The sequence below is a fragment of the Prionailurus viverrinus genome, chromosome D3 (assembly GCF_022837055.1).
Source record: "Prionailurus viverrinus isolate Anna chromosome D3, UM_Priviv_1.0, whole genome shotgun sequence".
Lineage (NCBI taxonomy): Eukaryota > Metazoa > Chordata > Mammalia > Carnivora > Felidae > Prionailurus > Prionailurus viverrinus.
The window spans coordinates 44,492,375-44,507,520 of record NC_062572.1 but is presented as its reverse complement, the minus strand read 5'-3'; the positions used below and the strand labels follow the sequence as shown (position 1 = coordinate 44,507,520).

Genomic DNA, 15,146 nt, shown 5'->3' with positions numbered 1-15,146 from the left:
ATGCAAAGGACTTTTTAAGCATAATAGAGATTTTACAGCATACATAATGTGTAACTCAAATGTGAAAAAATTACATGCAAAATTAAAGGACAAACGGTAAACTAGAAAAACATTCTTAAAATGAAATATTACTACACTGTATAAAAATATTTAATAAATGTTTATTAAATGATGTGTTTGTTGATTAAATGTTACTGTTCTGAAACCATTAGGGAAAAACAAAGGTAATTATTTTGGATAATAGCAAAAGATAATAATATTACCTTATTGAAAATAAACACTTTAGGTTGGCCATTCATAATTTAGTGTAATTTTATTTTCATTATACCTATAAAGGAAGAGTAAAACACACACAAAAGTAAGACTCACATATTTTTCATTTTTAGAAAATTAAGCCCCTTAGGGTCAAAATCATTTTATTTCCTATCCTTCACACAGGTTCACTGTGAATAGCTTCACTCAGATTACCTAGGTTTTGCTGTATGACTCATTAACTGGTATAATTAAAACAAAACAAAACAACTTGTAAAAATGTCACTCACCTGACATGGAAAATTAAACAGATAGAATGAATTCTAAAATGACCTGAATTTAATGAAGGATAGATCTAACTCTCTAAAGAGTTATAACTGACCGTTTTTCTAACAGGAAGAACAAATTCAGAATATGCTTCAAATACCAATTTAAAAAAGAAACTGAGAAAATATGAATGGTGGCTAAAAAGATAAGTGGGTGCATTCAATGAGAATTTTTATTTCAATTATCCACAAAACGATATTATAATACCTTATAAAAATACTAAGTTTTAGGCTACCATTATGCATTTAAAAAAGTGTGCTAGGAGGTTGTTTTTGCCAACTTCCTTTTCTGGTGAGGGTTAAGTTCCACAATAAGACACTGAAGACGAAAAGCTGCTGGAAAAAAATCTTCAAATGTACAAAGTTGTTTTATTTTTCTTGGCAATTTAAAAATACATAACCATTTAAACTGAATACACATTAAGTTAGTGTTTTATTTCCTTACTATACAGTTGATATCATAAGGAACTGCTCCATTTAGTTAAAACCTAATGAATACCACCAACTTTTCCTGACTTTTCTGAACACAATTAGTACATAAACATAATTTTGTTATCTTTTTTAAAAAGCTTAGAAAAATTATAATATCAAGTTCACATAAAGCCCTTTAAAAATCTGATGTCCCAGGATGTAGATGTTCAGGGTAAATGACAGCAGTCTTCTAGAACACCCTCTTGGAAGAGGGATTCAATACTAAACAGGTTACGTAAACATTAGAAACCTCCACAATTTTTAGTACCAGAACTGTTACCAACTTGCATGAAGCTCATTTGTCACATTTTAAAATGGTCTGAATTTCAACACAGTTATCATGGCACACAATTTTAAACTTAATGATTAAATCAATTAAGTGACTGTAGGTAAAACCAACTAGGGACTGTTAGGTTTTCAGGGTTACCATGGAGCTGGCGGGTAGGAGTTGTGAACAGGGCAAGTAAAACACGACAAAGCTCACTGTTCTTACTAAGATTCAACCATTTTCTTAAATGAATGTTGATCAGCAGAAAAAAAGAATTCTAAAATATGGAAACCCGATACGCTGCATTAGAAGTGTGACTATAAAGGAGAATATTTTAAAACATAAATACCAAAACAAAAACAAAAATACCAGACTTTTGTTCATCAGATTCAGTTCCTTTGCTAGACACTTAAACCAATAATGCTGCTATTCAAATTTATATTTTGGAGTTTCTTTTTGAGTCAATCATAAAACTCTTTGAGTTTTATTTCTACATTTTGGATGGGCAAAAACTGTCCCCCCTTTTCACCACTGTTGTTATTCTCAATAAGTTCTCCTCCCCAAGTCAACTAAATTCTAAAAGGGAAAAAAAGATCACCATTAAGTACATTTAAAAAGTTAGTGCAGATTTAAACACGGATTTGAAAACGAGTTCTAAAAATGTTTCGCATAAAGGAGGTATCATTGGAATTAGTGGGAAGCCTTAAATTAACTATTTGAGGCTGTAACACTCATTTAGTGTTTATGTTAAAAAAAGATTAGTTTTAGTCATACCTTGTAACTCTTAAAATCTCGGAAAACAGAGAAGTGAGGAGCTGTGAGTGCCAGCAAAGCAATTTTGTCACTCCTTAATATTAAGCATAACGTCCCATCTGTAAAATTTTCACATTTTCTTTTCTCATATTTCTTTTAAATATTTTCCTCTCTGTCAATCTATATTCAATAAAAGCAAAAGTGCATTCAAGTCCCTGATCTAGTGATATTTTATATTCGTGGCACCCATCACCATAAGTAATATTAGAAATATCTCACAGTACCAGTCTATTTTTTAAAATGGACTGTTTATATGCCAGGTCTTATTTTTTGATTCTATCTAAAGTTTAAAAGCTTTCCCCTTGGATTGGACAGTACAACTTCAATTATATGTTGCCTTAAAAAAAAAAATCAATGCAACATTGTAAAAGATTAACTCACTTCCTAGTTACCATTATTCTAAACTGAGCTATTCAGAAAATGACTAAAGTAAAAATCTTCTACTTTCCAGTTCCATGAGTATTAACATAGTGCATTACATTTTCAAATGCCACTACTGTGGTCTAACATTTCATCAAGTTTCAGAGGCTGTTTATACTCCTTTTTGCTTCTAAAAACCTGGACCATTTCCATGCAAAAGAAGGCAGGTATTAAGATTGCATATTAACAGTTCAACTTAGAAAAAACTTGTGAGAACAATGAATGCAAGAAATCTTTAAAAACTGGAATGGAATTGTTTGGTCCCATGAAGCTCCTTAACTTTAGATTTTATTATGGTAGAACTCATTTTATCTCCCAAGTTTTGTCTATTACGATATATAATTTTCTCTTAACAATTCTGAGTTTGGGGAATAAAAGAAATGAAGTGGTTTATAAAGAAGTAGCCCTGTTGCTCTTCACTGTTATGCTATCCTCACACTATCATCAATATCACAACTATACTTCTTTGGACCCTGAAATAAGTTGGAAGATGCATCATTGGTACTTTAGAGTTTAACACTTGAGAAAAAAAAAAAAAGTGGTTTGTGCAACCATATCTGGAATTCCAGTTTACCATTAAAAACATGCAGAATGAAGACTTTCTTCTTTTGATTCCTGTAGGTAAAGTAAAGAAGTCTACACAGGTTCTTTACATTTTGGCAGATTTACGCATATAAAAGGCTACGTGGATTATAAATTTTCTCCTGGCTGGTATTGTGGCTCTGTAGCAGTGAAGTAGTCTTCCAAGAAGGACTGAATATATTCAAACGTTGGTCTTTCATCAGGGTCCTTCTTCCAACAAAGATTCATCAATTCATGTAGGGATTCTGGGCAGCCCTGAGGGCAAGGCATCCTGTATCCTCGTTCCACCTGTTCTAGCACTTCACGGTTTACCATACCTAGCACAGAAGATTCAAACATTAAAAAGAGTGATCCCAAACCCCACTAGCAAAACAGAACAAATCCCCTAGCCACTAACTGATCCAAGGTATAGGAAGTTTATTTAGTGAAACGATTCTTTCAACAAAGAAGTAAAGTAAATTTTAAATGTCAAGTATATCAAGAAGAGCTCAGAAAATGCTAACCTGTTCCAACAGGTCTCATTTTTTTCATTCCACCTAAAATCTTACTTTTAACACTAATGCCTTCAAAAGCCAACCCCACTTGATTAATAAGAATTTAGAGTGCTACTTCGAAGTACCAATACTTTCAGATATTAAGAGTCAACAAAGACCAAATTTGGGTTAGTGAGGGTTAGTGGCAAGATAATGTCTAAGAGAACTTCCAAACAGAAATTCAGAAGAAATTCTCAGAACAATTTCAGAAGAACTAATGTTCTAGTGCTGATTCTGCCAAATATATTAACCATGTAACTATATCGATGCACTTCCTTGAAACAGTTTCCTTATCTAGTATCACATGTTTGCCTTTCTTCAAGTTATTATATACAATTCCCTTCTTGTATTCTTTTGGAATCCTGCCCCCATCAGTAGCTCACCTTGTGTTATGATAGGCTAAGTAAGCATACCTTAAATTATTTTTTTATTTTTATTTTTTTGCATACCTTAAATTATTGGAGGTGTGGGAGTAGTGTGAGATGACCCAGGATATTTAAAATATGCTTATTATCTGAGAGAATAGTAGAGACAAAAGGCTCTTTTGGAAAATGTCCTAACAGAGAAAGATGAGGTGAATACAGGACACAACTTGTGCATTTGCCTGATCTCACGCATTGTGATTCACATAGGATGCTGTCCATCCAATGACAAAATAAAGAGGAAGAGAAGAAAGGGAGAAAGAAAAGGAAGGAGGGAAAGTAGAAAAGAAGGAGTGAGGGAGAGAGGGGGTGAGAGAGGAAAGGGAGAAAAGAGAGAAGAAATAAATGCCTTTCTTCCCCTTACAATTTTTTTGCTAATAAACTCCAGTTAAGTATGTTGGCATAACCAAGAGCTAAATGAAATGCCAGCTTACCTGGATATGGCACTCTGCCTTTTGTTACCAGTTCTGTCTGCAGAATTCCAAATGACCATACATCAGACTTTATAGTAAATCGACCATACAGTGCAGCCTCAGGAGCTGTCCATTTGATCGGAAACTTTGCACCTAAAACAACATTAACAATCTCGCTTAAGTAAATTGTTTCTAAAAATCTTCTTGTGTAAATAGAGCATAAGCAGGTTGATGTTTTGTCAATATCTTTATTGTATGTGTCATCAGCATCAAATTCTTCAAAAGTATAAGATATGTGGGAAATATTCTTATAAAATTTATATTAAAATGAATCACATTTCCTCCTGATAAATCAGTAACATAAAAAAGAGAAATGTTGGCAGGGATTGAATGTTCAAGAAAATAGAGGTGGAAACTCTTACAAGCAACTAAAAACATAATTATAGGATCTATAACTTTTTAGCACATCTAGCACCTAGTAGCTATAGCTGACTGTTGATGAAGGCATATTCTGTTGGGTTCTAATTTAAAAACCCTGTATTAATTTATTCATATATTTAGAATATGCTTTTTATGCACAAGACATTTGCTAATCATTATGGGAGACATAAAAACACAGCCTTTGTGAATCTTAGACACTTAGTGTGGAAATAAGATTACAGGTATCTTATATACCTATGTATATATTCAATGTTGTAAAATATAAAATAGTTCTTTAGATATTCAGAAAAACAAGATTTATTTTCACTAGCAGTCACAAAAAGTTTCATTTAAAAAGTAGCAGCTAGGTTAAACTTTAAAGAATGGTTAGAATTTTTATAGGTAAGGATTATAGAAAAATAGGAAGATATTCTAGCTGGAGGGAACTGCACAAAGGCATAGAAGCTTTTTTTCTTTTCCCACACTACTTTCCATATATTCTCTTGACATTAGTTACATAACAATTTGCTTTATAGTTATTTATTTATGTCTACTTAGCCTATTAAAATATGAACTCTCATTTACTGAGCATCTACTATGTTATGTAATGTCAGGCACAATACTTTCTTTCACTGAAGTTTCACAACAATCTTACAGAGCAGGTATTACCGTCTGGTCTTTATATGTAAGGAGACTAAGACATAGTCAAAAAGGTTAGAAACTTGGTTGAAATCTCTGGGTAATGAGACGGAACTGGGATTCAAAAACACACACTCTTTCTATATGCATCTACTGTATGTTCACTAAGTGTTTACTTAGTGGAAGTTTAGAAAGACAGACACAAAACAGAAGAATCAACCTTATATTAATTTCTACAAGTTCTCTTCCCTCTCTGTACAGTGCTAACCTTCCAAACATTTTTATTTATCACATTATATATAATTATTGTAAATTTAGTGTAGAAATGGTTTCCAAGGCCTTTACAAAACTGTATGCCATTTCTCAATTTATTAACTTCAAAAACACCTCTTCTGATCCTTAGTGTAGTAAAATCTGGATGCTTCTGGAAGCTTGTCAAAAAAGGAATTTTAAACTGTTTCTTATTTGTTGACATGACAAAAGTAGTAAAAAAAGGAGTGTACTGCTTGCTATATTTATAATGTAAAGAACACCAAGTCAAGTTCTTTCTTGAGGGAAACAACATCAGAAAGTCATGGCATCATGTATAGAATTTTATGACTAAATCAATGTTTCTTTGACTCTTCTGGGCAGACCTAGAGCTATTCTTATTCTACAAAACCCTGAATATTCCAAAGAATGGTAAGAAAATCCAATGAACATTAGGTTACAAGTGTTTATTAAAAAGTAATTTTAGGGGCGCCTGGGTGGCGCAGTCGGTTAAGCGTCCGACTTCAGCCAGGTCAGGATCTCGCGGTCCGGGAGTTCGAGCCCCGCGTCAGGCTCTGGGCTGATGGCTCGGAGCCTGGAGCCTGTTTCCGATTCTGTGTCTCCCTCTCTCTCTGCCCCTCCCCCGTTCATGCTCTGTCTCTCTCTGTCCCAAAAATAAATAAACGTTGAAAAAAAAAAAAATTTAAAAAAAAAAAAAGTAATTTTACCTTGTCTTGCTGTATATTCATTGTCTTCAATTAACCTTGCTAAACCAAAATCTGCTATTTTGCACACAAGATTTTCTCCCACAAGAATATTAGCAGCCCGAAGATCTCGATGAATATAATTCATTCTTTCAATATATGCCATACCATCAGCAATCTTGAGAAGGAAAAGAAAAAGATATATGATATAAAGGGGACAGAGAGGGGGAGTCAGAAAAGGAAGAGCAGGAGAATAAACTGCAGATGTGTGTGGTCCACAAAACCTAAAACATTCATCTGGCCCTTTACAAAAAGGGTTTGCTGACCCCTACTACCGTATCTAAGAACCTTGAACACAGGACCATGGACTAGACTTAGCATATGCTAACGCCACACACGGACAATTTCTTTGTATAGTTTCTCTAAACTGTCAGATACTGTGGACATCTGGATGCTCACCGAGAAAGGGGTCTTATAACCAACATGTCAACTAGAACACTCACCACATAGCTGAATAGAAACTTTTTTTCCCACCATTTTTTTTTAATGTCTATTCATTTTTGAGAGGGAGAGAGAAAGAGAGCAGGGGAGGGGCGGGGTGGTGAGAGAATACCAAGCAGGCTCTCTGTACTGTCAGTGCAGAGCCCAATGCAGGGCTCGAACTCACGAACCGTGAATCAAGACTCGAGCTGAAATCAAGAGTCACACTTAACTGACTGAGCCACCCAGGAGCCCCTGAATAGAAACTTCTAATAGTTTTCACATATATTTAAAAACAAAGATTCATGGGAATAAAAAGCACAGCATATGGAATATAGTCAATGCTGTTGTAATAGCATCCTAAGGTGACAAATGGTAGCTACCCTTGTGGTGAACACAGTACAAGGTACAGACTTCTATTACTATGCTATATACTTAAAACTAATGTAACATAGGGTTAACTTTAGTTAAATAGAAACAAAACTTTTTAAAATATACATGGTAATAAAATTTAAAAATAAACACAAAAATTCAGAAGAGTAAAACTATCCCATTTTAAAGTATATACTGCCATCTTCATTCTTGTTTTGGATTATATTATTTAAAAAGTTCAGCACATCGTTTAGATTTCCAATATTTTCTTTGGAATAGCAATCACTCATTATCTTAAAATTTATCTGCTAAATACAAATACATCTAGATTTCATATTTGTAAATGCATATGTTTCTGAAAGGCTGTAAGATACAGGACAGCACTATACTGAGAATTACATGCTTATTTCTAATTTAGTAAGTTATATGAATGTTAGATACCACAGGTCTTCAGACACCATCTGTAACATAAATCAGATTGGATTATCCCTAATGTTCCTTTCAACTCTAAAATTCCATGATTTCATTATACAAACAACAGTCTTCTACTAAGATTACATTTTTATGTACACTTTCAATTCAAACTGATACATGTACAGATAAATACCTGAGCAGCCATATCAACCAGTTGTGGGAGTTTCAAATATTTTCCATCTCCTTCCTTCAGGAAATCCAATAAGCTCCCTGTAAGAAACAGAAAAATGTTATGGAAAATAAATTTTAAATTAGGACTGAAACAAACATTCCCCTACCTCCAAATCACCACATCACAATATAAAACTTAAGCTTTTCATTCTTTAATATTTTTTGCAGCTTTGGAATTTCTGAATAATTATCTTAATATTCTAGAAGAGGTCCCTAAACTGAAATTTTAAAAACATCTTGGAAAACATGGAAAATTTAATCATCTCACTAGATTGTAGGCATTCCTTCCTTGTTTTGATCAAGATCAACAAATCCCAATTTTGAGCCAATAAGCAGTATTAGATACCTGTATATTTTTAAGTCAATCTGAATCAAGAACACAGACAACTAGGAATATCCTGGGGTACTTAAAACCAGACCTAGGTGACTGACTCGATATGGAATTGCTTGTCTAATGAACTTCTCTCACTTTTAGCAGAAGATACCACAAAACAGCAAAGTACTATGAATAACAGCCAACAGAAAGGCTACAAAAGTCTGGTTGTTATTCCTGTATTACTGGTTAAAAACCTACCATGTACCTGAATTTAATAAAAACAAAAAAAAAAACCAAAAAAACCAGATGAACCAAAATTAAGGTACATTTTTAAAACAACTACACTGTTCTCTTCAAAAATAATAATGTCATGAAAGACAAGAAAGACTAAGAGAGGGACTGCTCTGGATTAAAGTCCTGAACATACATTCATCTGTCCTGGAGCTAGAGTGTGAAACCTGCTTAAAATTCTCTTTCTCCCTCTGCCCCTCTCTGCTGCTCACACACTCTGGTGCTCTCAACAAACAAAAAACAAACAAACAAAAAAAAGTAAATCACTCCAATTATAATATGAAAAATGAAATTCGGCCAAAACTGCACAAAAAGATTAAGTTTAAAAGTTCCTGTGATAGTCTAGGAAAGCGAGACTATTATGTTAAAATCTAGGAATGACAGTGGGAATACAGAGAAGGGGAAATTTTCCAGAGAGATGTGATTAATGGGATCAATGGCACCGAATGGATTATTATTACACAGGGGGGAGGGAAAGTGAGGTTGTTGGGCCCCATCCCCAGAATGTGCATCTCTGAGTTTCCTGATGCTAATGTTGTTGCCATCCAACACACTACAGATTCTTACATATGGGCAAGAAGAGACAAGGACATTCACTGCAGCGCTGTTTGTCACAGTGACAAACTAGAAGCCAACCTAAATGTTCACTGGGAAAGGAATGAATAAACAAAGGTATACTTGTACAGAATCTCATTCAACAGTTACAAGTATACAAGTTAGATCTTCTCTTATCCATATGAATAAGTAAATCTCAAGAGCATTAACAATGAATGAAAATGAAGCTAGTAATATTTACATAAGTTAAAAACATACAAATGCTAATAGGTAAATATATATCAATGAATATGTATCAATATGAAAGACACAGATGGAAAAGCTAAGCACCAACTTCAAAACTGAGGTTACCTCTGCAAGGGAAACAGGCCCAAAGGAGCCTGGAGGGAGGGCTCAGACATGAACAGGCTCAAGGAGGAGTAAAAACAAAGATGCAATTAGATCTGTAATGTTTTGTTTCCTTAGTAGAAAGATCTGAAGCAAATATGGCAAAGTGTAAACATTAGTTATATTTGGATGGTAGGGACATGGTTGTTATGGTATTCTCTGTATGTCTGAAATATCCACAATTTTTTAAAAGTCTACGAAAAGTGTTGACATTAAATAAACTTAAATAGTTTTTTAAAAGAGTGCATGGCTGGTTACAACGTGAAGACAGAGTATTCTTTTAAAAATCTTGCTGTGAAGGGAAGCAAAAAGTAGACCGGTAGGTAAAAAGCAGATGTTGACACCAAGAGAGGGTTTTCTTTTTAGATGTAAGAAGGATCAAAAACACAGGTAAAGAAATTGTCCTTAAACAGAGGAAGGGACACTTCTTTCCTTAACCTGTAGGATAAACTGACATCAGGGGTGCCTGGGTGGCTAAGTCAGTTAAACATCTGACTTTGGCTCAGGTCATGATCTCACGGTTCGTGAGTTCGAGCCCTGCATTGGGCTCTGTGCTGACAGCTCAGAACCTGGAGCCTGCTTCAGATTCCGTGTCTCCCTCTCTCTCTCTCTCTCTGCCCCTCCCCCACTCGCATTGTCTCTCAAAAATAAACATTAAAATAAAAAGATGAACTGACATCATATAAATACTACACATAACAATGTATACAGAAAGAAACAGAAGACACAGTTGTTTCAGAATAAAGAATCTAAATAAGGTGCCATGATCAATACATTAAGTAGAACATTATTCAGCATAATAATAGATAATTGTTAAAATCATGCAAAAATGCAGTGCATAGAAATGAACTGCAATTGGTATCATTTGGTCAATTCCTTTTCTCTGGCAACACAGAACGTTCTGGGTCTTATCAGTGGTCCTTAACCCTTTATACGTTCATGGGTTGCTTTGAAACTGACAAAAATGATGGACTCTCTTCCTACGAAAACATACATACATATACAAACATAACTTCACATAACTTCAGGGGAAGTTGATGGATCCTTTGAAACTCATTCAAGATTTTAGCAGAGGAGGTACTCACTAAGTAATCGTGAAATCAATTCAAAGGAGTCCTTAAGTTTGTCTCACATACCTCTCCATCCTTATTTCCAACTAGCTGCCTTCTGTACTTTCCACTTCCCGTGGTTTTGTCTCCATTACCTCCTATCCTCTTAGCTCTGCAAAGATACCCATACCTTTCCCTTTACCCATCCACAGCCTTCATAATCTTGAAGGGCAATTTAACACTTGTCTTTTCTACTAATAATTCTCAGTTTATTCCAGTCTATGTGATCTCTTCTTCATTTCTACACTTACTGAATATGTTAAACACGTGGAAATTCATTATGCTTTGGCCTGGAGCTTGTTTGTTTACAGTGAGCTATTATTTACTTTTATACTGAAAATTAACTTTTCAGAAGGTTGGATCTTTGCTCTCTAAATTCAATATAAGTAATTTGGGTGGCTTTATTTCTTTGATACCTTATAATGACTAGCAGAGTGCCCTGCATATTTGAAGTATTCAATACATTTTGGTTGTTAATGTTTATAGAGTAGTCTGATTACAAACATTTCATAGGATATAATGATCATGACACATATGGGTATTAATGGCAGGCTTCTAACACTTGACCTAAGATAATCTGAAGGAAGTATGATTGATGGACTGGTTGAGAGACAAGGAAACCAAATTCCAGATGAAGGAATCTGAACAGAATCAGGAAAACAAAAGCAGTAAGAAGACCTCTCTAGCCAGGAAAGTGGGTTTATGTGGGAGTACACGAGGCAATGAGTTTGAATGGATTAGAGAGGGTCAATTGCTAAGTACCTGAAACAAGATGGGGAATTATAGAGTTTTAAAACCAGAAGGGTCATCTGTGATCTTGCATTCTAAATCTCCCATCTAGAAATAATCCTAACCTAGCAATCTGACAACATAGAAGTCTATCGTGTCCCCCCAGTTAAATAATTTTTTTTTCTTAATTTTCTTTTTTTAATGTTTATTTATTTTTGAGAGACAGAGACAGAGCATGAGTGGGGGAGGAGCAGAGAGAGAGGGAGACACAGAATCCAAAGCAAGATCCAGGCTCTGAGCTGTCAGCAGAGAGCCCAACGCAGGGCACGAACCACAGAGCCGTGAGATCGTGACCTGAGCCAAAGTCAGGCGCTCAACTAACTGAGCCACCCAGGCGCCCCAAATAATTCTTGAAATCAATATGCAAAGCTAAATGGACCATTAGCTTTACCTCCATTACATTCTTATGCTATCAATATCTTGATTTAAACTTCCTCCTTTTCCCTTTTCTCTCTTCCTTATACAATGCATCCAATGCACTCTGAAAGGGGTTATTTGGCAGTTGTTTGCAGTAGAGATTCTTTCCAAAAAGTGCCATGTGCCTTCAGGGTATTAGGTAAGTTTTGGCTATCAATTAGTAGGTTACATCAGTTCTTAATTTTTGGTCTTGCTATTCCTTTGGGAGGTGGGGGGTAGATTTCCTATAGCAAATATGCAGCTTGTAGTTGGCCCTGTCACCACTAGATGGAACTACATTGTTGGCCAAGATGGACTACTGAAGAGAGATGACATAACCAGTAGCTTTAATTATGGATGAGTGACTCATTAAGAGGAAGAAAAAAAAAAAAAAAGATAAAATTCAAGAGGGTAAAAGTGGGACTGGCAACATATTTAGTACTTACTGGTTTCTCTTTTAAAGCATCATCTGTCCCTTCTCTTTATCTTGGCCCCAAACAACCCTGTTACTAAAGATCCCACCTTAGGGTCCAGAGTTTGGGAGAATGGAGAAATGTTAGTGAACAATAGTGGGGAAAAGTTTCTAGGAATCCTGAATATAGAGACTGTGTTTACACTAAAATAAGATAAAATTAATTTCCTTAATTTCACCTGATTTCTTTGCTTTAGGACTAAAGATATAAATATCTAACCGCATTATTTTAATTGATAGAAATATTTTTTTCCCTTTCCTAGCTATTCCATTTCCTTTAGCCAAATGGAATGAAAGACTACTTACTTTCAACATAAATTGGGCTGGCCTGATTTTCCTTTTAAACTTTGTACTCTCCTTTGGAATAACTGGAACTAATCACTACTCCATTAAACAAAATGTTAGATTTTCTCTTTTCAAATGTATACATAAAAATCTTAGAGAACACGACACATTAAAAAAATTTGTATGCATAAAAATAGAAATGAAGACTTGTTTTTTAAAAAAATTATCAACCTGAATACTCTAAAAATAAACTAATATACACATACCTTTTGACATGAATTCAGTGACAATGTAAATGGGCTCTTCAGAAACAACAGCATATAGAGGAACTAGTTTATCATGTCTTAACTTTTTCATTATCTGAGCTTCTTGAAGAAAAGCTTCTGGCATCATTGTACCTGGTTTTAGTGTTTTGATTGCTACTTTTGTGGTTCCATTCCATGTTCCTAGAGAAACAACATATTTTACTATTTTAATCTATTTCTTAAGAGATTTTAAGTCAAACCTCAGTGAGCAGCACTGAGCAGTTACCTTAAATATTTTAGTATATCTTATCATAAGTTGTGGTGCTTTAATCTGCGGCTAAACAAATGACAAAAAAACCAGAAGTTCAGATTTCTTACCCATCCATACTTCACCAAAACATCCTTGTCCTAATTTAACCTCTAGTCGCAAAGATTCTCGAGGGATTTCCCAAGCATCTTTTGCTAGACCTTGAGTCTGGGGTTTCACAGTTGGACACACGGTTGTTAACTTATGGCATAAACCATCAGCATGTTCTAGATAAATGAATAAACTACACTGTAAAATGAATTAATTACAAAAATTAAGGTATATATAGTATATCAATGTTTTTAAAAGTTTAAATTAAAGAAAACAAAAACATAATGTTTTATCAGTTTTATGCTAAAACCACAGACACAAAAAAGGGAGTTGTATGTATATAAGAAACAAAACATACAAAAAGCAAAACATTTTTTGTTAAATACCTTTTTAAGGTTATAATTTATTGAATACTTATTATGTCTCAGCTATTGTACTAATTCAGAACTTTATAAATATCTCATATAAGTAAGTCTTGAAAAGCTTAAGTGACTTTCTTAACGTCACCCAGTTAGTAAGTGATGGAGATGGGATTCAAACCCTAGTTCTGGTTACCTCCAAAGTTATGTTTTTGACCACTGTGCTTTACTTCTTCCTAAAGAGAATGCTACCATTAACTGTTAAACAGGGAATCCCAAATTCACAATGGCTTGACTTGTGAATCTTGCTTATCCAATCTTCTTTGTTGAATATAAGACATGTTGCCTCCCATTTTCAACAAGTAACCACACAAATCCACATTCTAACCAGTGCAATTACAACTGCTCGCTAACATGTTTCTTCAATGTCAAGATTGGTGGTTGACTTGATAGACTGTTTGTAGCTAGCTGTCACTGAAGAAGAGACTGCCATGGGAACTCCCTTACCTCTAGTATTAAGAATTTAAAAACTTTCAGATGCATTCATATATTAAATCAGCAATGCAAAATTTTGAGACAGAAGAATCTGATACCAAATATCTTTCAAAGGTCCTTGAAAAACCAAAAGAATGTCTACAGTTGCTATAGGTTAGTTTTCCAGGAAAAGAAAAATGCATCTGCAGAATTAAATTTCACTGGATTTATATTTTAGGAAGTTTTATGTGGTCCAGCCCATATAGAGGAATGTAACCCGAAAAGACATCTGATATGGCTTTTTAAGTATTTAGTTTTACCTACTTAATAAATGTTCCTTAAAAATTTTTTGCTTTTATGCTTTTTTATTTATTGTCACAACCTATCTTGGTTTTTAGCTGTTATGAAGCGAAACCCCAACGTAAATATTACTCCAGTTAGATACAAGGATTCAAATAATGGTAGTCGAATTTTACCATATCTAAGAACCTAATTCAGGTAATAAGTATTACCTGTTCTTCATTTTAAAACTACAATACAACAACATCTATAGAACATACTCTGTGTGTAAAGTACTGAGCTAAACCTTACAAGAAATGAAAACAGAGATTCTGTCCTCATAAAATACAACATTTAAAAATAGTTTTCACGTGTGAAATCGTCACATACCTGTGTAGTGTTTTACCAACTTCTGCAGAGTATCAAATTGTGCTCTGGTTGTGATATAGTATCCACCGTTGTCAAGTTTCCTAATTTTGTAGTGTTTCACATTGTCACCTCTTACCTCATCCCAATCACGAATAGAGAGAGAATAAGCACCTAAGGGGGGAAACAAATACTTTTTCTATATCTTTCTCAAAATACGGTCCAAGAAAACTTTTATACTTACATTACATTATAATTACCTTTAGTAGTTTCACTCTCTCGTACTAAGAAAATACCTCGTTGATTCCCAGGATTCAGAAGTAATCTTTCAGCATCTTTTCTCCCCATTTTGCCAAAATACCACCTGGGAAAAAAGTGTTTTAAGTTAGAAATGTGTAAGGGTTGGAAAGATTTACATAAGTATCAGTAAGATTCGAGTGGAGGGGAGGGGTGACA

General features: G+C 34.4%; 1 protein-coding gene across 1 annotated transcript in view; it reads right to left on the bottom strand.

The window, feature by feature from the left end:
• Nucleotides 1-912: 912 nt before the first annotated feature.
• The window catches only part of YES1 (YES proto-oncogene 1, Src family tyrosine kinase), a 72,907-nt gene continuing 58,673 nt past the window's right edge, over nucleotides 913-15,146 (bottom strand). Inside the window, exons 5-12 of the mRNA XM_047828330.1 lie at nucleotides 14,951-15,054; nucleotides 14,715-14,864; nucleotides 13,233-13,388; nucleotides 12,876-13,055; nucleotides 7,972-8,048; nucleotides 6,537-6,690; nucleotides 4,522-4,653; nucleotides 913-3,449 (exon numbers count right to left, since the gene is read on the bottom strand). Coding sequence (XP_047684286.1) covers nucleotides 3,241-3,449; nucleotides 4,522-4,653; nucleotides 6,537-6,690; nucleotides 7,972-8,048; nucleotides 12,876-13,055; nucleotides 13,233-13,388; nucleotides 14,715-14,864; nucleotides 14,951-15,054 — 1,162 coding nt within the window. The 3' untranslated portion in view covers nucleotides 913-3,240. The remainder of the gene's footprint in view (nucleotides 3,450-4,521; nucleotides 4,654-6,536; nucleotides 6,691-7,971; nucleotides 8,049-12,875; nucleotides 13,056-13,232; nucleotides 13,389-14,714; nucleotides 14,865-14,950; nucleotides 15,055-15,146) is intronic.